The following is a 27,568-nucleotide window of genomic DNA, read 5'->3' on the forward strand; positions in this document are numbered from 1 at the left end:
TTTTCCACCTATCCACTCCACCCCTCCTCCCTGACCTATCACCTTCATCCACTCACCCATTGTACTCTATGCTACTTTCTCCCCACCCTCCTCTAGCTTATCTCTCCACGCTTCAGGCTCACTGCCTTTATTCCTGATGAAGGGCTTTTGCCCGAAACATCGATTTCGAAGCTCCTTGGATGCTGCCTGAACTGCTGTGCTCTTCCAGCACCACTAATCCAGAGCCATGATTGAATGTCAGAGCTGACTCAATGGGCTTGAATGGCCTGATTTCTGCTTCTATGTTTTCTGGTCTTACGGTTTTCTAGAATAAACCATACTATTTACTTTAAAGAGTTTTAAACACACAGTAAAGATATAATCTCATTAATCCCAAAGGACTACTTTACGAATTTCAAATTCAAAGGTTTTATCTCAACTATCTTTGTACTACATTCCTGACTATCTTATCTGCTAGACTGTTTCCTTTTAAAGACTACATTGTGAAAATAACAACACAATGATTTTCTTTTGTGATGTACTTTTCTTTAGAGTTATATTAATTTGCATCACAATAAAGCTGATAGCAGAAGCAAGAATACTTTAACTGCAGGTTAGGTAATCAGAGATACAGAAAAACTACTTTTATATAGAACAAAGAAAGAACAAAGAACATTACAGCACATGAACAGGCCCTTTGGCCCTCCAAACCTGCACCAATCCAGATCCACTATCTAAATCTGCCACCTATTTGCTAAGGATCTGTATCCCTTTGCTCCCTGCCCATTCTTTGTCTGTCTAGATACACCTTAAATGACGCTATCATTCTGCCCCTACTACCTCTGTTGACCATGCATTCCAGGCACCCACCACCCTCTGCCTAAAGAACTTTCCTTGTATATCTCCCCTAAACTTTTCCCCTCTCACTTTGAACTCATGACCCCTAGTAATTGAGTCCTCCACTCTGGGAAAAAGTTTCTTGTTATCCACCCTGTCTACACTTCTCATGATTTTATAGGCCTCAATCAGGTTCCCCCTCAATCTCCTACTTTCTAATGAAAATAATCCTAATCTACTCAACCTCAACCTAGCTAGCACCCTCCATACCAGGCAACATCCTGGTGAACCTCCTCTGCACCCTTTCCAAAGCATCCACGTCCTTTTGATAATGTGGCGACTAGAACTGTACACAGTATTCCAAATGTTGCCGAACCAAAGTGTTATACAACTGTAACATGACTTCCCAACTCTTGTACTCAATACGCTGTCCAATGAAGGAAAGCACCCAGATCTATCTGTACATCAACTTTCCCCAGGACCTTTCCATTTACTGTATACTTTGCTCTGGAATTGCATCTTCCAAAATGTATCACCTCGCATTTGTCCAGATAGAACTCCATCTGCCATTTCTCTGCCCAACTCTCCAATCTATCTATATTCTGCTATATTTTCTATCTGCTACTCCACCAATTTAAGCATCATCTGCAAGCTTGCTACTGATGCTCCCTACACCTTCCTTCAAATCATTTATATATATCACAAACAACAGTGGTTCCAGCACGGATCCCCGTGGGACACCACTGGTCACAGGTCTCCATTTTGAGAAGCTCCCTTCCACCTCTACTCTGTCTTCTGTTCCCAGCCAGTTCTCTATCCATCTAGCTGAAACACCTTGGACCCCATGAGACTTCACCTTCTTCATCAGCCTACCATTAGATTAGATTTCCTACAGAATGGAAACAGGCCCTTTGGCCCAACAAGTCCACACCGACCCTCTGAAGAGTAACCCACCCAGGCCCACTCCTCTACATTTACCCCTGACTAATGCACCTAACACTATGGGCAATTTAGCATTGCCAATTCACCTAATCTGCACATCTTTCAATTGTGGGAGGAAGCTGGAGCACTCGGAGGAAACCCATGCAGACATGGGGAGAATGTGCAACCTCCACATAGACAGTCATCCAAGGTGGGAATCGAACCCTGGTCCCTGGTGTTGTGAGGCTGCAGTGCCAACCACTAAGCCACCATACAACCCTTTTTTTAATGGGGTGAATATACATTTGCAGAATAATATTTTGCAGAATTGTACCATGGGGAACCTTACCAAAAGCCTCACTAATGTCCATGTCTATGACATCTCCATCCCTTCCCTCATCAATCAACTTTGTCACCTCTTCAAATAATTCTATTAGATTTGTAAGACATGACCTTCCCTACACAAAACCATGCTATTTATCACTGATAAGCCTATTTTCTTCAAAATAGGAATAGATCCTATCCCCTTCTCCATTGCTTCCCTACCACTGACGTCAGGCTCATAGGTCTGTAATTACCCGGATTACCCCTGCTACCCTCCTTAAACAAGGGGACAACATTAGCAATTCTCCAGTCCTCTGGGACCTCCCCCATTTTCAAGGATGCTGCAAAGATATATGTTAAAGCCCCAGCTATTTCCTCCCTCACTTCCCTCAGTAAACTGTGATACATCCCATCCGGATCTGGGATCTTGTTCACCTCAATGCCTTTTAGAATATACAACACTGCCTCCCTCCTTATGCTGACTTGACCCAGAGTAATCAAAGATCTATCCCTAACTTCAACATCTGCATATCCCTGCCTCGGTGAATACTGATGCAAAGTACTCATTAAGAATCCCACCCATTTTCTCTGACTCCACGCATAACTTTGTTCTTTTGTCCTTGAGTGGGCCAACCCTTCCCCTAGTTACCCTCTTGTTCCTTATATATGAATAAAGGCTTTGGGGTTTTCCTTAACCCTGCTCGCGAAGGATATCTCATGAACCCTTTTAGCCCTCTTAATTCTTCATTTCAGATTGGTAACCTTCCCCAGAACTCCAAAAATATCCCAAAAATCTAAACCCCTCCCTCCTGCACCATCTCTCAAGCCACGTATTCATCTTAAGTAATCTATCATTACTACCTCTGAGATCCCACTTTTTAACTTGGTTCCTAACTCCCTAAATTCTTCATGTAGGACCTCATCCTGTTTTTTACCTGTATCATTGGTCCTACGTGCACCACAATAACTGGCTGTTCGCCCTCCCCTTTTGAGAATTTTCCGCAGTTGATCCGAGACGTCCGTGACTCGTACACCTGGGAGGCAATATACCATTCAGGAGTCTTGTCTTTGACCACAGAAACACCAATCTACTCCCCTTACAATTGAATCCTCTACGACTATAGCCCTTCCACTCTTTTTCCCGCCCTTCTGTACAGCAGAACATGGCTACTGCTGCCTTCCCCTGGTGAGCCATCTCCCCTAACAGTATCCAAAACGGTACACCTGTTTTGGAGGGAGATGATCATAGGGGACAACTGCACTGCCTTCCTGCTCTTTCTCTGCCTTTTGTTCACCCACTCCCTTTCTCCATCAGCAATCCTAATCTAGAAGTGTGACCAATTCAATGAACATGCTATCCACGACATCCTCAGCATCGCATATGCTCCACAGTGAGTCCATCCTCAGCTCCAGAGCCATCATGTGGTCTAACAAGAGCTGCAACTGGACACCCTTCTTGCACGTGAAGGATCCAGGGATACCAGCTGCGTCCCTGAGCTCCTACATTGAGTAAGAGGAACATAATACAGATTTGGGATCTTACGGGAACATGGGATAGAGTTCTTGTCCATCCTTAGACAGACACGAGCAACTGAAAGTGAAATAATTTACAAGTTTCAAGATCATTAGCTCAGTTATTTTTTTAATATTGAATTGTCCAGACCATCATAATCCCTGGCACACAGTAATCCTATAGACCCTGCTTCAAAGATATTTTGATCCTTGTAGGAGAGTCAACAGGTGTAATGTTTCTGTGCTGGTTCCATAATGTTCTTGATGCCATATCATTGGTACTCTGTACTTATGTACTTACTAAAGTGTTTCTGCTTGTCTATGTAAGTGGTCTATAGCTCACCTATACAGGAATGTTAGCTGCACACTCAGGATGTAACTACAAAAGAGTGGTACACTCAAATTACTCTCCTGAAAAGCCAGATTAGATACTGTGCAGCATCAACATTGCACTACTAACTTCATACTGTTTTTACTGTGTTTGCATTGCATTGAGTTGTTTTAATTTTTTGAAAAACATTTCCTAGTTAATCATATACTGCCTTTCAGGTGTTTAACGTTTCACCCTTTCTACCTAGGTCCTATGATACAGGGAGCCAATTCTTCAAACATGACGGGGATATTGAAATAGAAACAATTAAAATGATTACAGATGACTAATCTTGGCTTCAATCTTGGGAAGGAAGTGGGTGGTGATGTTCCAGCCTGTTTGATTCAATGGATGAAGTTTGTAAAGCGTTCCAAGGCAATAAGGAGGAATCTGAATGCAGTACTTAATTGCTACTTCTAGAACTTTGGTGTCTGTATACAAAACATAAAATGTTTTTATTTTCTTGCTTGAATATGAATTTTTAATTTTAACAACCTTGCACTGTTGACTCTCATAAACCATGGCAATCTTTTGGAAAATGTCTGTATTCTTTTATGATTCACACGTGAGGCGATTATAAACAAATTATTTGTTATGCTGATGATTATCACGCAAATCTGGATCCTACCTGCTCAGCTGGTTTTTTTCAGCATTTTCAGACCTTTCAGGTTTTTGTGTATGGAGAGAGAAAACCGTGATCCAAACACCCTGAAATCCTCTTAGCTTAGCACATCAAATATAACGACAATCTTAATGCCAGTGAGTGATGGCAAAATGAAAAAATATGCGTTATTTTTAAGAGCAGGTAATTCAATAATTGAATGAATTTTTTTTACACTTGTTTTACGTGAATATGGAACAAAGTTCATTCTGTAATTTAGAGATATGAGATTGTTTCACTGATCATATACATTGTCATGATTTTTAAGATGTGTGATAAGAGGGGACTCATCCCTAACAATGTATTATACTCTATGAACATGGGTGTGTTTTTGATGTGGAGTGCACAACTTTTCTCTGGCTTCCCAGTTTTAAAAAAAGAAAGATTTTGAAAGAAGAATAGTATCAGATTCAATGTTAACACCATTTCTCTCTGCATAGATGCAGGCGTACTTGCTGAGCTTCTCTGGCACTTTATTTTTGTAATAAATGGCTTATTCATTTACAAACAATAGAATAATGTTAATTATATCTTTAAATGTTTATTCAGAATGTTAATTCTATATAATATATAGTTATGCTTCAATCTAAACATCAACGTATAAATCATAATCTTTTTGCTGTTGTAAAAAAGTGCATTTAACTGTCAGAACCAATGGCGTATCCACTGGTGTCCTTTAACAGGCCAGAACCAGAAGTATTGCAGCCAACCTAACACTTCCTGTCTTCTTTGTTTCCTTTTCCTTGATTTCAACAATCGATTTGAAGTTGAAACGAGGGAGACACCAGCAACTTATTCTTGGTTGTCCTTTCAATCAGGGGACATTAAAGGAACAAAATTGGTCAATGGCAGTAGCAAGAAACAGGCCCCAGTCAATCCTCAGTTGATTTTTGACTGCACAGTTCTGATTTCCCATTGACCTGGAATATGCTGCTGAGTATTTTAAAAATTAACAACCGAATAGAAGCTACAGGGAGACTAGGAATTGAGTCTCGAAAAGGATTCTGTGAATTTCCAGAAAAAGAAGATTGATTAGATTAGATTAGATTACAGTGTGGAAACAGGCCCTTCGACCCAACAAGTCCACACCGACCCGCCGAAGCGAAACCCACCCATACCCCTACATTTACCCCTTATCTAACACTACGGGCAATTTAGTATGGCCAATTCACCTGACCCTGAACATCTTTGGACTGTGGGAGGAAACCGGAGCACCCGGAGGAAACCCACGCAGACACGGGGAGAACGTGCAAACTCCACACAGTCAGTCGCCTGAGGCGGGAATTGAACCCGGGTCTCTGGCGCTGTGAGGCAGCAGTGCTAACCACTGTGCCACCGTGCCGCCCAAAGATTGGATGTGATGAAAAGTCAACATCTGGTTCAGGATAAGCCACGTTCCTCAGAGTTGGTGTTGATCAATTCATCTCCATGACTACGCATGGTGCAAATCAGAAACATGTAAACCAAACAAATAGAGCAAATTAGTTCCATTCCAGAAAGGAAATTAGGAAATCAGTCTTTTTTTGCAATCTATTCAGAACCACAAGTTACATGATTAATGAAACTCATTTAGCAATTTGCCATGGTAGGATTAAAATACACCAGGGCATTTTTATTACCCTATTCGCACATTCTTGTCCCATCATTTTTTAACTCCAACTATTTGGAAATATGCTGGAAATCCTAGTCCATTCTGTGTCATCAGAGGAAGGTTTGGAAATATTCTGGTGGTTGGCACGAGAAACAAAGTACAATTCCATAGAAACACAGTTTCTTACGATCCTGGGCAGAGCAGTTGACGTACCAGGCCAATATGTATAAGGACAGTGTGCTTTCTATGGTGCCTCTGTAAAGGTTGATGAGGGTCCTTATGGACATGCCTAATTTCCTGAGCCACCTGAGGAAGAAGAGATGTTCTTGACCCATCTATATGGGAATAGGTTGTCAGTTATTGTCATTCCATGGAACCTGATGCTCTCAAACCTCTCAACCTCCACTCCATTGATACAGATGAGGGCATGTGCCCTTCCTTTCTTTCTGAAGTCAATCTTCATTTCTGTTTTGCCAGCATTGAGAGAGAGGTTATTATCGTTGCAACATAACACCAAGCCCATTATCGCCCTTCTATATTCTGACTCACCACTGTTTGATATCTGTCCTACCATGGTGGTGTTGTCAGCAACCTCTCCCCCCTCTTGACTGGCTCCCTGTTTCATATTGCTTTGGTCAGTTCATCATCGTCCCTGCAGCCTCTCCTCCATGTCCGCTCATCCACAGGGAGCAAGGATCTCAAACCTGTTAGATGGCTCAAGGGCTGAGACTCTGCCAGCACTACCTCCTGGGTCCCTTTACCTGCCTTGTTCATAGTCACACTCTCCTGCCCTTAACCAGGAATGGTGATGAAATTTGGGAAGATTGCTTTGAGGTTCATCTGCAGGGAGCTGATGTCTGTGAAGCTTGTATCTGGAAGAGGCCGCCTCTCCAGGAAAGCTGAAAGTCACTAAGGATTACAGCGGCAGGAAGATACATGCTCTAACCTGGAGTCAGTGCATTGAAGATCCAGGACATTAGGAATGCAAGACAGGTGAGTGACAGAACACTGTCAGATCATAGAGTCACACAGCATGAAAAAAGACCCCTTGATCCAACTCATCCATGCTGACGTAGTATCCTAAACTGATCCATTCCCATTTGCCTGCTTTTGGCCCATATCAGTCTAAACCTTTCCTGTCCATGCACCTGTCTAAATATCTGTTAAATGTTACAATTGTACCCACCTCTACCACTTCCTCTGGAAGCTCGTTCTGTACACATACCACCCTCTATGTGAAAAAGCTGCTCCTAAGGTCCAGTTTAAATCTTTCCCCTCTCACCTTAAGTCTGTGCACTCTAGATTTGCACTGCCATGAGGGAAAACACTTATCTAAGAATCTTATGATTTTATTAGCCTCTACAAGATCAGCTGTCAGTCTCCAATGCTCCAGGGAAAAAGGGTCCCAGCTTATCCAGCAACCAAGGAGCAGGCGAATCGATGTTTCGGGCATGAGCCCTTCTTCAGGAATGAGGAAAGTGTGCCAAGCAGGCTAAGATAAAAGGTAGGGAGGAGAGACTTGGGGGAGGGGTGTTGGAAATGCGATAGGTGGAAGGAGGTTAAGGTGAGGGTGATAGGCCAGAGTGGGGGTGGGGGCGGAGAGGTCAGGAAGAAGATTGCAGGTTAGGAAGGTGATGCTGAGTTCGAGGGTTGGGACTGAGACAAGGTGGGGGGAGGGGAAATGAGGAAACTGGAGAAATCTGAGTTCATCCCTTGTGGTTGGAGGGTTCCTAGGCGGAAGATGAGGTGCTCTTCTTCCAGCCGTCATGTTGCTATGGTCTGGCGATGGAGGAGTTCAAGGACCTACATGTCCTTGGTGGAGTGGGAGGGGGAGTTGAAGTGTTGAGCCACAGGGTGGTTGGGTTGGTTGGTCCGGGTGTCCCAGACCATGGGATTTTGAACACTACATTGGACAACGGAATGAGGACATGCCGCAATCCAAAGGACTAGCCACACTATCATACATCAAGAGCATTTCTGAACTGACAGCCAGACCACTGCAACCACTAGGACTCATGACAGCACACAAACCAACAGCCACTCTCAGACAGCAACTCACCAGAACGAAGGACCCAATACCCAGCATGAGCAAAACCAATGTAGTGTACAAAATCTCATGCAAGAACTGCACAAAACACTACATAGGACAAACAGGAAGACAGCTAACGATCTGCATCCATGAACACCAATTAGCCACGAAACGACACGACCAGCTATCCTTAGTAGCCACACACGCAGATGACAAACAACATGAATTCGACTGGGACAACACTACTATTATAGGACAAGCCAAACAGAGAACAGCCAGGGAATTCCTAGAGGCATGGCACTCATCCACAGATTCAATCAATAAGCACATCGACCTGGACCCAATATACCGACCACTGCAGCGGACAGCTGGAACTGACAACCGAAAGCAGCAGATTCAAACCACGACAAATGCTGGAGGAAAGATCACAGAAGCACTTCACAGGAGGCTCCCAAGCACTGAGGATGTCACCTAACAGGGGACGCAACGTCTGCAACACAAATTCCCAGCTCGGCGAACAGAACCACAACGAGCACCCGAACTACAAATCTTCTCACAAATCTTTCTGTAGGCCACTGAACAGGAGCAGGTGTTTCTTAAATGCAGAAGGATTGTTCACCTTACCACAGAATCTTTTTCATTACCTGACCAAGCACCTGAACATAGTCATACACTTTTGATTTGAGTTTCATGACAACATGATGGGATTATGGCTCAATGAGTTCCTTTGTTAGACAGAGCTTATTGTTTTGAGCGATTACATTTAATACTTAGCTCACTATATTGAGTGCACAGATCATTGTCTGGGTGCCTTGCGAATAAGTCAGGAGGGGACACATTTACACTGCTTCAATGTAATTGCCTTTGTAACTGCGACTTCTCATACTTTAGTGTTTTTAGTTTTTCAATTTGTGAAGTACAGTAAAGTAGATCACCAGCCATTTTAGAAACTGTTGTTTTAAGTTACCGGAATGCTATCTCAGTCTTTAAAACTCAATCACTGATTGCTTGACAAATAAATATAGTAATTTTGAAATGAAACATGACTTTGTGACATCATCCTCACTTGGAATATATAGGTGTTCCTTCTCTATTAGCATGTCAGGATTCGAGAGCTCCCTTCTTAACAACAGTGTGGATGTGTCTACATCGCATGGACTGTAATGTTCATGAAGTGGCCAATTCTCACCACCTTCTTTAGGGAAGGTAGCAATGGGTGATATATGAGCAATGCCAGTCAAACCCACCTTCTAGAAGTGAATTTAAGAAAACACTGCTTTGTAAATTAATCTAGCCTGAAGTATTTCATTGCTTAGATGTGGACAAATCAGAAATGATTCCTTTCAGGCAATGAAGACAATGTAAGCTGATTGAACCATCAATTTTATTTGAACAATGAATCCTGAGCCAGCAACAAAGATAAAATGAAAGATTCAGATTTTAAACTAAGTTTCTTCAAACTGTTTTACCGTTCTACTTTTTCTGCACTGTGGTCTGTATGCATGCTAAACAGAAACATTGAAATGCCATGTGTCTTTTTGAAAAGTATACAAATTTAATCTTGAAATTGATAATTCTGTTAAAAATACAGGAAAGAAAAATCTCTCGTTGTGAAACTTGAAAGGGTTCAGAAAAGATGATGTTGCCAGGGTTGGAGGATCTGACACATAGGGAGAGGCTAACTAAGCTGTGACTGTTTTTCCCTGTAGCATCAGAGCTATGGGGAGTTTTATCGAGGTTTAAAAAATCATGAGGGATGTGGATAGGGCAAGTGGACAAGATCTTTTTCCTGGGGTGAGGGAATCCAGAACTAGAGGGTATAGGTGTAGACTGAGTAGGGAAAAATTTAAAATGGACCAACAAGCCAACTTTTTCAAGCAGAGGGTGGTGGGTGTATGGAATGAGCTGCCAGAGAAAGTGGTGAAAGCTGGTATAATTACAAAATTTAAAACTTGTCTGGATGTGTATATGAGTAGGAAGGGTATAGAGGGAGATGGGTCAAGTGCTGGCAATTGGGACTAGATTAATTTAGGGTGTCTGGTCGATATGGGTGAGTTGGACCAAAGAGTTTGTTTCAGTGCTGTATGACTCTCTGACTAAGTGCTGAATTCTGGATAGTCCCAGCTGTGAACTCTCTTCCTAACTTGTTCAGTGCACAGAATTGGGGAAATCAGGAAACAACATATTAGTGGAAAATCTAGTTACATCAATAAATGAATTTCTATTTTGCATGGGAAAAGTCTGTAACAGTAGTTCTCATATTACAACAAAATTCCTACAGAATCAGCAGACATAGTCAGAGATCACATGACACAGCTTCCTCTTAAACCCCCGCAGTTCACTCTCACCCCTCCACTTCCCTAGAAAAAGGCGTAAACCGTTCCTAGTAACCAGGGATTGAGGTGAAGCAATAATTGTGCCTAAAAAGAAAGATGTTTTCAAGAAAGGTTGTACACAGGTCACAAGATGCATTCATAAAACCTGAAAGCATAGAGTCAGAGCCATTTTGTTTCCTCTTTCACCGACACAAGTATCAGGTATAATTTAAAAACTGGCAGCCAACATTAAATAGATTGAAAGACGATTTTTTTTTTTTCTCACCCAGCCAACAGCCAAGTCACTGACACAGATAAAGTTCTTGACCTTTCAAGAAAGCACATTAACAGTGCTTGGTGTGCAAGTGGGCAGCCTTCCTCTGGCAGGAAGCAATGGGAAACAGTTTCCTGACACCTCTGTTAGCTCAGGAAGATAAAGGGAGGAGTGAACTTAACAGACAAGGGTTTGCCACTCCACGCTACAGAAATAAGCTCCCATCTTTCTTAAGGATTTGTAAAGCTACTCCCCCCAGTCACAAGCTGATTCCGTCCATTTATTTTATGCTTCATATTTAAACTGTACCTTATTAATAAACTACTTTAAAATCACTTTGGAGTTCAACCTCTTTTTGGAGGGTAAAGTGTGACTGCCAAATCTAAACCTTACGTTTTGTTAGCTTTTAATTCTAGATTTATTTACTGGACAGAATTTAAAACCACCCAGTTGCCACGGTGGAATTGTAACTCATCTCCAGAGCATTAATCCAGGCTGCCAGATGGTAGGACAGTATTATTACCTCTAGGTTATTACTCCTACAGATGCTGATATAATTTGTACATGGTGCTGGCTTGGTATAAAAGTAGCAATTTGAATAATTGATTATGAATCTTGTGATTAACTAGAAATTAAATGTTTTCTCGTCATTGAATATATTCTGAATCTCTTAAAATGACAATTTTCAAGTTCACAGCTGGGACTACCCAGAATTCAGCACTTCGTAGGCAACCAATGTATTGAGTTCAGAAAGTTGCTCGGAGTTTGACACTGAATTTGAAACCCACTCAAACGAGTTATTGCAGTCTTCAGAGCAAAAATAAAATCACCTTGGATTATGGTGGCTTTTGGACTAGACTATAGAGACATGGTGATGTCAGGCACAGACAGAAAATATAATCTTTCAAACGTGTCAACTGATATTCATTCATGAACCCTTGGATCCACTACTCACATCTTAATTTTTCTTTAAGAAATGATTCAAAGAGCTAGTTTTACCTTTATGGGCTGGAGCTAAATTGCACTGTAGTAACATTAATATTCTGTAATCCCACCTTCAGGAAGAAATTAAAAGTACACAAGTCATCAATAAAAATCAAATAAGCTCCTTTCAGTATTTGTGTACTGAATACTCACCATTTGTCACAATAAAAAGTAGTTTTACTCCCTAGAATAGTAGCATCTGCCATATAATACCCATTCAGAATCTCTCCTGTACTACCACAGTCTCTTGCTACACAGGAAAAAATGATAGGAAAAATGTAGATATCACAAATAAGCCTTTTCTATGCAACTTTCATTTCCATTGATGCACAAGGCTTGGCCAAGCAAATAAACCAGATAAAAATTCTAAAATACTTAGCTCTAGCCAAATCACCCAATGGTCTCCTTAATCAGTAATGCAGTGGTTAGCACTGCTGCCCCATAGCACCAGGTTCGATTCCCATCTCTAGCCACTGTTCGTGTAGAGTTTGTACATTCTCCCCGTGTGTGCATGGGTTTCCTCCAGGTGCTCCAGTTTCCTCCCACAATCCAAAGATTAGCAGATGAGGTGAACTGGCCATGCTAAATTGCCCATAGTGTTTTAGATACATTAGTCAGGGGTAAATGAAGGGGAATGGGTCTGGGTGGGTTACTCTTTGGAGGGTCGGTGTGGACTTGTTGGGCCAAATGGCCTGTTTCCACACTGTAGAGAATCTAATCTCACTCTTGTGTTCTCTTATTTTCCTCCCTTTCCTGAACACCCTGTGCAGAAATGTTTAATGCCCCTTTCTGCCATTCTGTGAGCCCTGCCTTTACTATTAACACAGCATCATAACTTTCATGTTTTTCTTTTCCTCATCGTCCTTTGACACTGTATTACTTCATTCATGGTGCAATCTAAAACCGGGGAGGTGGGTGGATCGAGTTAGAGACAGACCTCTGAGCAGTGCAATAGTTTGGGGGGTGGTCTACTTGAGATGTGTGCTATATGAGGTCAGTTTAATGGTTACTCAGGAGTTAGATTATTCTGTTCTTGAAAAACTTTTTTACTTGATCTCATCAGTACCCTCTGAAATCTCTAGTTTTTATAGAAACTTTCAGAGGGTTCCAAGAACAGAAATTGCCAAGCAGGAAATTCAATTTCCTGTGCAATTCTATTAGTCTGCTATGACGGGGATTTCCATTAGCAATTCCTACCTGCAGTGAAATAACAACTCTCTGGCCATTGGAAAATCTGAACAATTGATTTAAAAATTCACATTCTAGTTTTGCCGTGTGAACTCTAATATCTCTTCTCAAGACTCACAGTGACACCAATTATTTTTATGAAATGCTTTCCAAAGAAAGCTGGTCCTGTTTTTGTTGGCTCAACCCTCTGCCATTCTGCCCCTTCTGGGCACTGTGCTGTTTGTTCATGGGGGTCTCCAAGAAAAGGTCTTTTGGCCAATCGAGGCTGCGCCTTCGAGAAACGGTCACCCAAATGTTGCAAAGACATTTTCCAGCATTCGGCCCATTGCCTTGGCATTCTGTACACACACTTGAATACTTCTTAAATGTTATGAGTGTTTCTGCCCTTACTACCCCGGCAGGCAGTATGTTTTGCCACTTTACCTGATTTTCCAATTTTAAAACGCTCGTTAAATATGAGCCCTTTGACCCTCTGTCCTAGAATCTCCTGCGGTGGCTTAGTATCATGTTTTGTTTTAGAGATACTCAGTGCCTCAGGAATGTTTCGTTATAGACGCTACACAGGCCTGAAACAGCAACGAGGAGCCTGGGCGCTGCTTACCCGTTACCTGGGCCACCCTGTCTGCAATGAGAGTGAGAATCAATCTCTCCAACATATCACAATCCTCTCTTAATAGTCGGGGAGATTCTGAAATCTGGAAAACAAACTCCGGAAATTCCTTCCTGAAAACCATTAGACTTCAAACTTACTATTCTCTCTTTTTCTAACACACCAAGTGCTGATTATGATAAACCCAACCCACTTTCTAAATCTGGAGCCAATTCTAAAATAAACACGATGTAAAAAGTGCACCACAGTTTGTTTGAGTGGAAAACACTCAAGCACTCGCCGATGTACTTAAGGACCTAAATGTAAACATGATATTATGAAAATATTCTGTAAATGCACTTGTAATGATTATTTGGTTTTAAACGTATTGCATTCCACCCAGTTGCAACCAATCTGAGAGAAGGCCGGGCAGTGGGCTCACTGGGTTGCTTTTCTCAAGCAACATTTTCAACACAGAATCAGATTTCAAAATCACTCACATGACCCGGCCTCAACCGGGAAAATATTTCATGGATTTTCTTTTAAATTAACTGCTCTGTATAACAGGGTGTGTTCAGGTATCAAGCAGGCAACGGGATGTGTGATACAGATGCACTGAAATTGAAGTCACAGCCAGAGAAAGTGGCAAAGTGAACACAGACGACAATACACTTAAGCTGAAGGGCAAAGGGATCTTGTGTCCTGGTGTATGAATCTCAAAATGTTAATACACAGGTACTTCATGTAATTTGGAAAGTTAATTGAATGATGTCATTTAACATAAAGGGAATAGAATACAAAATCCAGATGATATGGTTGAGGAATACAAGGCCACACCTGGAGTACTGTGCACAGTATTGCTCACATTATTTAAGAAAGATGTGAATGTGTTGGAAGTATTTCAGACAAGTTGTACTGGGCTAATACCTGGAATGTGGAAGTGGGTTGTTTTATGAGGAATTTTAGACAGGATTGGCTTGTATCCTTTGGAATTACAAGATTAAAGAAGTAACTTAATGATGACATAAAAGATCTAGAGAGTTCTTGAGAAGATGTTTTCTATTATGGAGAATCCAAAACTAACAGTCACTATTAAAACATAGATGAGTCATAGAGAATAGGTCAACTTAGTTTTTTTCTCTCGGCAGTCTTTGGAATTATCTTCCTGAAGAGGTAATGGATGTAGAGTCTTTGAATATTTTTATGGCAGATGCTGATAGAGATGGATTCTTGTTAAGGTAGGAGGTTTGAAATGTCAAAGATAATTGTGAATATGGATTTGAGATAACAATCAGATCAGTTGTAATTTTATTAAATAGTGGAGTATGTTTGAGGGGTTGAAATGCCTGTTTCTGATTCTGGTTTGTCTATTCATAGATTATGCTTTACTGAACACTGTTAACTTTCCTGTCACCTTAGACTATTTGCATACATAAACTAAACACTCACTAGCCCTGCACCCCTTTAGAACTGTGCCAGTTACTTTATCCCTGTACTGTTCCACCCAAACTGAACCAATACACATCTCTCCCTATTAAATTTCAACTCCTGTTTGCTGATCCATTTTAACAACTTTCATGTTCCTTATGAAGTTCTACACTTTCCCCCCTCATAGTCCACAATACATTCAAGTTTCATATCATCCATACATTTTGAAATCATGTCTTATACTCTAACATCTAAGTTCAAATAGGTGTCCAGCGCAGAAACAAGCACTTCACTCCAACTCGGAGAAAGTGAGGACTGCAGATGCTGGAGATCAGAATCGAGAGTGGTGCTGGAAAAACACAGCAAGTCAGGCAGTATCTGAGGAGCAGGAGAATCAACATTTCAGGTATCATTGCTGGTGAAGGGCTTAGGCCCAAAATGTCGATTCTCCTGCTCCTTGGATGCTGCCTGACCTGCTGTGCTTTTCCAGCACCACACTCTCTACTTCAGTTCAACTCGTCCATACTGACCAGATATCCTATGTTAGTCTAGTCCCATCTCTCAGCATTTGGCCCATATCCCTCCAAACCCTTCCTAATCATATACCCATCCAGTACTTTTCAATATTGTACCAGCTTCCAATACCTCATCTGAGAATTCATTCCATACACACATGAAAATGTTGCTTCTTAGGTCCCTCTTTAATCTTTCCCGTCTCACCTTAAACCAATGTCCTCTCAACTTGGATACCACTACTCTGGGAAAATGACCTTGACTATTATTGGGGAGATTTCACTGGGGTGTTTAATGTAGGGCTAGGGAGGGTGACACTTCTAGCCCTGAAATGGTTAACAACAGCCAAGCGAGCTGCTGCAGGCGACTGCATGACTACCTAGCTGGAGCTTGTAAGGGATATGCATAATGTTAATTAAATCTTGGAGCCTGTAAATACCAGCCAGTATCAATTGCCCCATCGAAACTCGGGATTAATAAAGAAACCGATCGGAATCTGTAACTGTTAGACAAGTGTGAATTGCTCTATCGGAACCTGTAACTATTGAGTGTGAATGACTCTATTTAAGTCTAAAGTTGATAAGTGTAATTGTCACTTTAGTTAAACTGAAACTATTGAAAATGGCTAGCCTGTCAGACGCATAGTAATTCCTTGAAACAATGAACTATTGAATACGGGATCGGAACCGCTCCCGGGGATGGCTGAGCCATTGTCAAGCACAGCAGGAGCTGGACAGGCACTTCGATGCGGCCAATAGGAGGACGGATCCCCAGCGCGCGCAGATGAATGGATCAATGGGGAAGGCGAACTGACCGGGGACTCCAGGCAGCGCGAAGTATAATTGTGTCAAGTTTGAACGGGAAGGCAGAACGCCTTCTCCAACGAATGCATGCTTGTAGATTTGTTGTACCAGTTAAGATTCTGTGAATAAACTGCTGTCTGCGTCTAACCATAGTTGCCAGTGTGAGTCTCTCCTTCTGAAAGAACACGCAAAGACGGGACCCCGCGGGTCCGTCTTAACACTATTCACCCTGTCCTGCCCCTTATGATTTTATAAACTTCTCTAAAGTCATCCCTCAGCCTCCAATGCTGCAGGGAAAATACTCCCAGGTTGTTCAGCGTCTCTGTATAGCTCACACCCTCCAACCCTGGCAACATTCTTGTAAATCTTTTCTAAACCTTTTCAGGTTTCACAACATCTTTCTGATAGTAGGAAGACCAGAATTGAATGTAGTATTCCAAAAGTGCCTGAACCAATGCTCTAGACAGCTGCAACATGACCTCCCAACTCCTATACTCAATGCAATGACCAATAAAGGCAAGCATATTAAACTAATAATATATAATGAAAAGTGGAGGCATTAGAATGACCCTCGTAGAATTCCACTAAAAACATTCTGCCAAGTATTCTCCTGTGATTTCTCCTGCGAGGATGAGAAGTGAAGACCTATGGGAGTAATGTGATGTTTTGAATGAATGGAGAGGATTTGTTGAGAAATTATAAGAAAGAGGTATGTCACTGCAGTATAAGTAGCCAAAGGACTAGTGGGAGTGTGAGGTAGTGCAAGGACAGAGAGGAACTGGAATGCCTGCCCACTAATTCTCAGTTTGACTTTGAAAGCACCACTCTGTTCTAAACATTACAGCTAAACATGGACAAGTAAGTTGAATTCCAGAGATGAGTTGAGATTCAGTGCTTCAGGACAGCAAGGTGGCTCAGTGGTTAGCACTGCTGAATCACAACACCAGGGTCCCAGGTTCGATTCCAGCCTCGGGTGACTGTCTTTGTGGAGTTTGCACATTCTCCGTGGGTTTCTTCTGGGTGGTCTGGTTTTGTCCCACAGTCCAAAGATGTGCAAGTCAGGTAAATTGCCCATAGTGTTAGAGGGAAATGGGTGTGGACTTGTTGGGCTGAAGGGCCAGTTTCCACACTGTAGGGAATTTAATCAACATGAAGGCATCATTTGACAGAATTATAGCTAGCATAATGAACAATATGTTGTGGTTGTTGCATTTTACTGCAGACCAATTCTGCAAGAGTTCCTCATGGCCTAGTCTCAAACTACCTTCAACTGCTTCATTGATAACCCATCTATCATGAGATGATAAAAAGCCATTACTAACACTAACAAAATGCTCAGTTCAATTTACAACTTTTCAGTTAAATGAAGCAGCCTGCACTTGCAGTACAAGTCTTTGAGCAATTTTCAGGCATAGATTGATAAATGGCAAGTAGTATTTGCACTCGCAAAGCACCAAGAAAATGTAATGATTCAAACTAATGGTTATACTGGAGAATTAAGATCCCAGAATGAAATCTAGCTTGATAGACCATGAGTTTATTTTTGCAATTGGTTACCGTGATGGTTGGTTCCTAAAGCATTTTCACACATAGCAGCGATGTTCTTTAACAAAAATTTGCAAGTTTATTATAAAGGAAAGATAAATAAAGCTATATCTATATATTATATATATATATATATACACAGACACGCACAATATATACACCATTTGAAATACCATAATGTAAACAAAGTGAAACACAGTTTCAACCTATTGACCAGCACTATCCCTTTACACATATTTAATTTCAGAAATATATCACTCATATCAATAAACTTTGTACTCAGTTGATTCTTCCCAGTTTATTTTCTTTATGCTTTGGAAAAAATGTTATAATTCTTTTCCAAATCCTCTGGCATATATACTTCACAACTACATAGACCAGTACAGTACAAGAACAGGCTGTTCAGCCCATCATGTCTGCACCAACCATGATGCCATTCTAAATAAATCCCATCTGCCTGCACATGGTCCGTAGCCCTCTATTACCGGCATGTGCATGTGTCTGTCTAAATTCCTTTAAAACATTGCTGTCGTATCTGCGCATTTCAGGTTCCTACCACTCTGTGTGTAAAAATAAAACTGCCCCGCTCATCTCCTTTAAAAGTTGCCCCTCTCTCACCTTAACACTATGCTCCCTAGTATTTGACATGTTGTCCCTGGTAAAAAATACTCTGAATATTCACCCTATCTATGTCTCTCATAATTTTAAAACCATGATGGGGTATCAAAACCTTTCTCCAGGACAGGGCCAAGAAACTGCCACCAGCAAGTTCCCCTCCAAGCCACTCCTGACTTTGAAATTTAACGCCGGTCCTTCTCTGTCACCGGGTGTGAATCATGGAACTCACTCCTCAATGGCACTCTGGGTCTACCTATGCACATGAACTGCAGTGGTTCAAGAAGGCAGCTCACCTTCTCAAGAACAACTACAGATGGACAATAAATGTTGGTTAAGCCAGCAACGCATGCATCCCACAAGTGAATGTATAAGAAGTACTTTATCAGGTTGCCCCTTAGCTTCTGACATTCTCACAAAAACAATTTAAATTTGTCCAACCTCTCATTACAGTCAATATACTCCAAAGCAGGCAACATCCTAGTAAATCTCTTTTGCACCCTTCCCAGAGCCTTCTCATCCATCCTTAGTGTGGTAACCAGGACTGCACATATTATTCTATACATGGCCTAACTAAAAAGTTTTATACAGCTGCAACATTACTTGACAACCTTTATACTGAAGGTAAAGATGCTGTATGCCTTCTTTACCACATTATCCACTTATATTGCCACTCGCTATGAAATTTCCTCCAAGATCCATCTCTTTATCAGTACTCTTAACGGTCTTGCCATTTACTGTGTGCTTTCCTCCTCCCTGAATGTCTTCCATTTAATAACTTGAACATTTCTATCCAAAGTCTCCTGGTTTGGAAGCTTCACGAACTAAAACACTTTTGCTATAATGACTGGTGCTCCTGAACGTAAACTTGATTATCCTGCCGGAGTTAAAGTAAACTACGCTTTGAACAATAGATACATTAAAGCATAGAAAGAAGCAATTCAGCCCAACATGTCTATGATGGCTGTATAAACCAACTGTTTTCATCCCACATTCTGGCACCTGATCTGTAGTATTGCAGATTGCAGTGCTTCAAGTGCAGATTGACATTTCTTTTGAATGAGTTGAGATTTTCTGCATCAATCTAGGTAGTTAATGTGAGATAACTACTATCCTTTGGATGAAAAAGTTTTTCCTTGGAATATTATGCTACTCTTTTCATGAATGACTGGAAACAAGTGATCTACAAGCCAGAGGAAGACAGTAAGATTGAAGGCTGGTGCCTTACCAGTTGCTTTTATACACATAGCCAGTGTTAATTTAATAGCAGCCAGAAAAAGAAATGTACTAGTAACTATGAGAGTCAGCTCACTGAGCTGAAGGATTGTTTTCAGATGTTTCATCACCATACTAGGTAACATCATCAGTGAGAGTCTTGGGTGAAGTGCAGGTGGTATATCCCGCCTCCCTACTTATAGGTCTTGGTTTCTTAAGGTGCGTGATATCATTTCCGGTTCTTTTCTTCAAGAGAAGGTAGATAGGATCTAAATCGATGTGTTTATTGATGGAGTTCTGGTTAGAATGCCATGCCTCTAAGAATTCTTGTGCATGTCATTGTTTTGCCTGTCCTAGGATGTGTGTGTTGTCCCAGTCAAAAATATGTCCTTCTTTGTCTGTATGTATAGAAACTAGTGATAGTGGGTTGTGTCTTTTGGTGACCAGTTGATGTTCATGTATCCTGGTGGCAAGTTTCCTACTAATTTGTCTGATGTCGGTTTTTTACAGTTCTTGCGTAGTATCTTGTAAATGATGTTAGTTTTGCTGGTGGTATCGAATGGATCCTTTAGGTTCAGTCGTCGCTGTTTAAGTGTGTTGGTAGGTTTGTGGGTTATCATGATGCCAAGGGGTCTGAGTAAATCTGAAAGTTATTTCCATTTGCTTGGTGGGAAAGTGCAATTCCAGACTATGACCCCTTGGCATACACTACGTCAGACAAACTAGCAGGAAACGTGCCACCAGATTACATAAACATCAACTGGCCACCAAAAGACACAACCCACTTTCACTCGTTTCTTTACATACAGACCAAGAAGGACACCACTTTGACTGGGACAAGACACACATCCTAGGAAAGTGAAATAAAGACAAGCACAAGAATTCTTTAAGGCATGGCATTCTAACCCCAACTCCATCAATAAACACCTTGATTTAGACACTATCAACCTTACCTTGAAAAAGAGAACCGGAAATGACATCACTCACTTTACGAAACCAAGACCTATAAATAGAGAGGTGGGACATATCACCAGTGCTTCACCAGAGAATCTCACTGATGATGTTACCTAGTATGCTGACCAAACGTCTGAAAACAAACCTTCAAGCTCGGTGAACTAACTTACATGCTTATCAACAACCTGAGCTACAAGACTTTTCAAAAATCACTATGTACTGTAACTGCCAGAACTTTGATCTGAAAACAAGGCTTCAAATTCAGAAAGGGGAGAGAACAATTTACAGCTGTGCATTTCCAATATTTTCTATCTTTAGTGACGTATTAGATACAAGCACCACATTGAGGGGCTTGGGGTGGTGCATAGACAAATACAGTTGAAACTTTATTGCTGGAACAGCACAGCAGCTTAGGCAGCATCCAGGGAACAGGAGATTCGACGTTTCGGGCACAGGCCCTTCTTCAGGAATGAGCAGAGAGTGTTCAGCAGGAGAAGATAAAAGGTAGGGAGGAAGGACTTGGAGGAAGGACTATAGTCCCACAACCCCGCACCGCCCGTTTCTACCTCCTGCCCAAAATCCACAAACCTGACTGCCCCGGACGACCCATCGTCTCAGCCTGCTCCTGCCCAACCGAACTCATCTCGGCATACCTCGACACGGTCCTGTCCCCATTAGTCCAAGAACTCCCCACCTACGTTCGTGACACCACCCACGCCCTCCACCTCCTCCAGGATTTCCGCTTCCCCGGTCCCCAACGCCTCATCTTCACCATGGATATCCAGTCCCTGTACACCTCCATCCCCCATCACGAAGGACTCAAAGCACTCCGCTTCTTCCTTTCCCGCCGTACCACCCAGTACCCTTCCACCGACACCCTCCTTCGACTGACCGAACTGGTCCTCACCCTGAACAACTTTTCTTTCCAATCCTCCCACTTTCTCCAAACAAAAGGTGTAGCCATGGGCACCCGCATGGGCCCCAGCTATGCCTGCCTCTTCGTAGGGTATGTGGAACAATCCATCTTCCGCAACTACACTGGCCCCACCCCCAATCTTTTTCTTCGCTACATTGATGACTGTATCGGCGCTACCTCGTGCTCCCACGAGGAGGTTGAACAGTTCATCCACTACACTAACACCTTCCACCCCGACCTCAAATTCACCTGGACAGTCTCGGACTCCTCCCTCCCCTTCCTAGACCTTTCTGTTTCTATCTCAGGCGACCGAATCAACACGGACATCTACTACAAACCTACCGACTCCCACAGCTACCTGGACTACACCTCCTCCCATCCTGCCCCCTGTAAAAACGCCATCCCATTCTCCCAATTCCTTCGTCTCCGCCGCATCTGCTCCCAGGAGGACCAGTTCAAAATACGTACAACACAGATGGCCTCCTTCTTCAAGGACCGCAATTTCCCCCCCGACGTGGTCGACGGTGCCCTCCACCGCATCTCCTCCACTTCCCGCTCCTCCGCCCTTGAGCCCTGCCCCTCCAACCGCCATCAGGACAGAACCCCACTGGTCCTCACCTACCACCCCACCAATCTCCATGTACAGCGCATCATCCGCCGTCACTTCCGCCACCTCCAAACAGACCCCAGCACCAAGGATATATTTCCCTCCCCTCCCCTATCAGCTTTCCGTAGAGACCACTCCCTCCGCGACTCCCTTGTCAGATCCACACCCCCCACCGACCCAACCACCACTCCCGGCACCTTCCCTTGCAACCGCAGGAGGTGCAACACGTGCGCCCACACCTCCCCCCTCACTTCTCTCCAAGGCCCCAAGGGAAACTTCCATATCCGCCACAGATTCACCTGCACCTCCACCCACATCATCTACTGCATCCGCTGCAGCCGGTGTGGCCTCCTCTATATTGGGGAGACAGGCCGCCTACTTGCGGAGCGATTCAGAGAGCACCTCTGGGCCACCCGGACGAACCAACCCAACCAACCTGTGGCACAGCATTTCAACTCCCCCTCCCACTCCACCGAGGATATGCAGGTCATTGGACTCATCCACCGCCAAACCACAACAACCCGACGGTCGGAGGAGGAGCGTCTTATCTTCCGACTGGGAACCCTCCAACCGCAGGGGATGAACTTGGACTTCACCAGTTTCTTCATCCCCCCTCCCCCCACCTTGTCTCAGCCGGATCCTTCCAGCCCGGCACCGCCTTCCTGACCTACAGTCTTCTTCTTGACCTCTCCGCCTCCATCCTACTCCGACCTATCACCCTCACCTTGACCTCTTTCCACCTATCACATTTCCAACACCCCTCCTCCAAGTCCTTCCTCCCTACCTTTTATCTTCTCCTGCTGAACACTCTCTGCTCATTCCTGAAGAAGGGCCTGTGCCCGAAACGTCGAATCTCCTGTTCCCTGGATGCTGCCTAAGCTGCTGTGCTGTTCCAGCAATAAAGTTTCAACTTTGATCTCCAGCATCTGCAGACCTCACTTTCTCCTCATAGACAAATACAGCTGAGTTATAACCATACATTGTTCTATTCAAAACATCTGGATTGACAGTCAGACAGGAAAAAAGAGGCATGTCTTCTTAAAAATATTAAAGTGTGAAAAAACAGTACAAAGAAAAATCAAGCAGGACTATCGGCGAAAGTTGTTTCCATTGGCTTGGTGCGTAAGTGCAATTGTAGGGTTGGTTGACGCATTTCCCCTTATCACTGTATAGATGAGTCAAAATATATTGTAATATCTGGTCAGAGTATGATAGTATTCCATATATAGAATCATATAGTTGGTCACAACAAAGGTTTAAGTTTTGCTTTAGCACAAGCTAAAGCTTTCTCCAATTAAAATGCTGTTAATTACTTCTCAGGATCAAAGTAAGGAGCCAATCACAAAGTTTTTATCAAGTTAAAAGGCAAAGATTTATTAACTGTTTACCTCGAGCAAAATGATAAAGATGCAAATGCAAGCACATAGTTTTCAGGCGGAAGCACACACCCAGGTATAAAGTTAGAAAGGGAGGCTTTCTTCTACAAAAGGAAGCTAAAAGAATAGGTATTTGAGAGTTCTTTGGGTGTTCTCAAGATGTGAAGCTTCAGCCTAACAGTCTGATTGATTATATTCTTAAACAATATTGCAGTCTTATTTAATTCTTTGTTGCCTGATATTCCTTTCCAGTCAGTGCTGTTGCCAGGTTTTCTTCTTGAGACACTAAGAAAGAAAGAACATTTTCGAGTCTATTTCAGTTCTGAAGTCAAAGATCCAACTCCTCTGCTTCTGCCACAAAGTTTCTTGAAATAGCAACTTTTTAATATATTCTGTCTGCAGTTAATGTTTCATCTTCCACATGTGAAGATTCTCATGATGGTGCAAATGAGACTGGCAATGAGGATCTTGGATTAGATTAAATAACTTACAATGTGGAAACAGGCCATTCGGCCCAACAAGTCCACACCGCCCCACCGAAGCGCAACCCACCCATACTCCTACATTTACCCCTTACCTAACACTATGGGCAATTTAGCATGGCCAATTCACCTGACCTGCACATCTTTGGACTGCGGGAGGAAACCGGAGCACCCGGAGGAAACCCACGCAGACACCACACAGTCGCCTGAGGTGGGAATTGAACCCGGGTCTCTGGCGCTGTGAGGCAGCAGTGCTAACCACTGTGCCACCGTCCCGCCCACAAATATTTATCCACTTCCTAGGAAGGGCTTTTTGCCTTGTTTCATTGCCTTGAGGGAAAACGTTATTTTCAGCTCATGCTGTCTTTTGTGTAATCTATGTTTCATGAAACTTAAAATGCCCCCAAAATACACAATAAATTTGATAGCTGATTAAACAGTGACCTTACGTGGATTATCAGTAAAACACTCAGTCACAAAAACATCAACAATTTGGGAAGTTTTCTGCCACATTTTTGCTCTGATGAACCTGGTGTCAGTGCTGTGTCTTCAGAATCTGCTGCCAGTAACAATAAACCACTGGAAAATTATCACTGAGTGCCAATGTCCTGCCTTCTCCCCATATCCCTGCACACCATTTATATTCAATTAATCATCCAATGTACTCTTGAATGTCTCAAATGTACCTGCCTCCATAACATTTTAGATTATTGTTAATTACTAATTATTATGAATGATAAATTCTATACTGATCTAACAACTCAAGATGTGGCAACCATTTGGAAGTTATCAACAGCAGCAGTTTGGCATTCTGCCATAATGTGTGGCTCATGGCCTGGCATATCCCCAATCTATTACTACCAAGCTGGGCATTAACCTGGGTTCAATGAAGATTTCAGGAAGAAGGTATTCTAGTAGCAGTACCAAACATACCTAAAGGTGAGGTGTCAAGTGCTGAAGCTAAATCAGAGGACTACTTGCATGCCAAACAGGAGTAAGTAGGAAATGAAAGATAGAGCTAACCAATCCCAAAACCAATGGATCATATCTAAGTTATGCAGCCCTGCTTTTACAAGTGCCTTCAGCCATTTCTTGATATCATGTTGAGTAAATCAAATCAATGAAGCCTCATATCTGTGACGTTGGAGACCTCATCAAAAGTCTGAGATCAATCATCCACTCATCACTAAAGATGGATGCAAATATTTCAGCTTTGTCTTTTGCATTGTCTCCCCATTGAAGATGGAATGTCCAATCATGAATGGTGGTGGACAATTAAACAAGCTAACAGGAGATGGAGTGTCCACAAATATTCCATGACCCAGTGATGGAGGAGCCAAACACATTAGACAAAGTGTCTTGGAACAAAGATCTGTTCAGCCAAAGGGATTGATTTACCCATTCTTCCTTTTTTAAAGCAATCATACATAGGAATAGTGCATTGCTGACTGGGCCAGCATTTATTGCCCACAGCAATCACATTGCTGTGGTCTGGAGTCACATGTCAGCCAAACAAGGTAAGGATGGCAATTTCCTTCCCTGAAGGACATTATTGAGCCAGACGGGCTTTTTCCTGACAATCAACATTGCATTCATGGGCACATTTAGACACCTAATTCCAGACATTTGTTGAATTCAAATTCCACCATCTGTTGTGGCAGGATTTGAACCTACCTCTCCAGATTATTACCTGGGCCTGTAGGTTAACAGTACAGTGATAATAACACTCGGCCATTGCCTCCCTTGCCATCTAAGTGATGTGAACACCAGTTATGTGCAACTCTGTCAGTAAAAATGTAAGAAATTCAAGGCAGAATTAGGTTTTCAAATAATTTCAGGTTTAAAAAATACACAGAGTAATATTTATTACTGCAGATGGCAACATTGTTGTTCTTATTAACATTGAAAAAATAAGTTTAAAATTGATTGTTGTTGTAACAACATGTATACGTTGATAGGATTCTTGAAGAAGGGCTTATGCCTGAAACATTGATTCTCCTGCTCCTCGGATGCTGCCTAAACTGCTGTGCTTTTCCTGCACCACACTCTCGATTCTGATTTCCAGTATCTGCACTCCTCACTTTCTCCTATATATAGGATCTATAATATAATAAAATGTTCCAAATAAAAATGACACTCAACAACTTTGGACAGTAGGCCAAAATAGAGCAGATAACCAAAAGCTTGATCAAAGAGGCCTGAATGGAAAAACAAAGTAAAAAGTCAAGGAGGCTTAGGCATGCATTCCAGATCTTGGAGCCATGGTAATAATTAGCATGGATACCAGTAATTAATAAATTAAATTTGGGAATACTTAGGAATTAGAACAGTGTGAATATCTACATGGATTCTGGGTAATCCAAGATGGAGGACGGGAAAAATGTCTGGCTGTAAGAGCTGCTCCTTTGAACTATTTTAGGTGCTGGAGGTGATTTCCTCGAATTCCAGGAGCAGCAATGACTGTTTTACATGCTGTTGCATTGTTTTGGAACTTTGGAAAAAAAAGTCAAAACAACAGAAGTTTTAAAAGGGAGAAGAACAGACAAAGGAAGCACATGATGAGGACAGTGCAGGAGAGCGAGAGAGAGAGAACCTGCACAGTTACTGCCTTTGCTTTTTTGAATTCATGTGTCACTGGACATCGGAGTGCATCTGGGAAAATTAACAAACAGTGAAATTCACAACTAATCTTGGAGGAACCGGTTTGGGCGAAGTTCACAACACAGAATTAGATAAGTTAATTGTTGTTTTAAGTCTGTCCAAGAGAAAGGCTGTATTAGTGAGTACAGTGGGTTCTTTCTTGATTATATGTTTTTGGAGATAAGTCTCTTGATTAAACTTAAAATGTAAGCCATAACTATTAATTTAAACAGGGGCAGTGTTTTGTAGAGGAATAAGACGGTGTTATTTTCTGGGTCTGTAGATTGTGAAGGAGCAAAAATGGCCTTTGCAGTGATATGTACTTCTTGTCAGATGTGGGAGTTTAAAGAGAGTTTAAGGGTTACTGCAGATTATATCTGCCATAAATGCTGTTGGATGCAAATCTTATCAGATCGAGTAGATCGGTAGAAGAGACAGATAGAAGAGATGCGGAATTTGCAACAGTATGCGATGGATGGCAGTTACAGGAAGGGGGGAAGTCTCACATATATGGGTTAACTCCAGGAAGGGTAAGAGAGGTAGGCACCTAGGGCAGGAGTCTATTGTGGATGCACCCATTTCAAATAGGTATGCCATTTTGGAAAATGTAGGGGGTGATGGATTCTCAGGGGAATATAGCATGAACAGCCAAGTTTCTGGTATTGAGGGGTACTTCGGCTTCCAAGAGATCAATTGTGTTAGGGGATTCTGTAGTCCGAGGTACAGACAGATGTTTCTGTGGCTAGCAGAGAAAAAGCAGAATGATGTGTTGTTTCCCTGGTGCCAGGATCAAGGATGTCTCAGAGAGAGTGCAGAATGTTCTCACGGGGGAGAGAGGCCAGCAAGAGATCATTTTCCCCATTGGAACCAATGATATAGGAAGGGAAAAGGTTGAGATTC

At 42.3% G+C, this 27,568-nt stretch overlaps 1 protein-coding gene across 2 annotated transcripts in view; it reads left to right on the top strand.

The window, feature by feature from the left end:
• Nucleotides 1-5,018, top strand: part of LOC122563175 (uncharacterized) — an 82,537-nt gene extending 77,519 nt beyond the window's left edge. For both annotated transcript variants that reach the window (XM_087973565.1, XM_087973564.1), the window contains one exon: nucleotides 4,152-5,018. In XM_087973565.1, coding sequence (XP_087829691.1) covers nucleotides 4,152-4,233 — 82 coding nt within the window. In that variant the 3' untranslated portion in view covers nucleotides 4,234-5,018. The remainder of the gene's footprint in view (nucleotides 1-4,151) is intronic.
• The last annotated feature ends 22,550 nt before the right edge of the window (nucleotides 5,019-27,568 follow it).

Source organism: Chiloscyllium plagiosum, unplaced genomic scaffold (assembly GCF_037043375.1).
Source record: "Chiloscyllium plagiosum isolate Xiang-an unplaced genomic scaffold, Cpla_swu_hap1 HiC_scaffold_26, whole genome shotgun sequence".
Lineage (NCBI taxonomy): Eukaryota > Metazoa > Chordata > Chondrichthyes > Orectolobiformes > Hemiscylliidae > Chiloscyllium > Chiloscyllium plagiosum.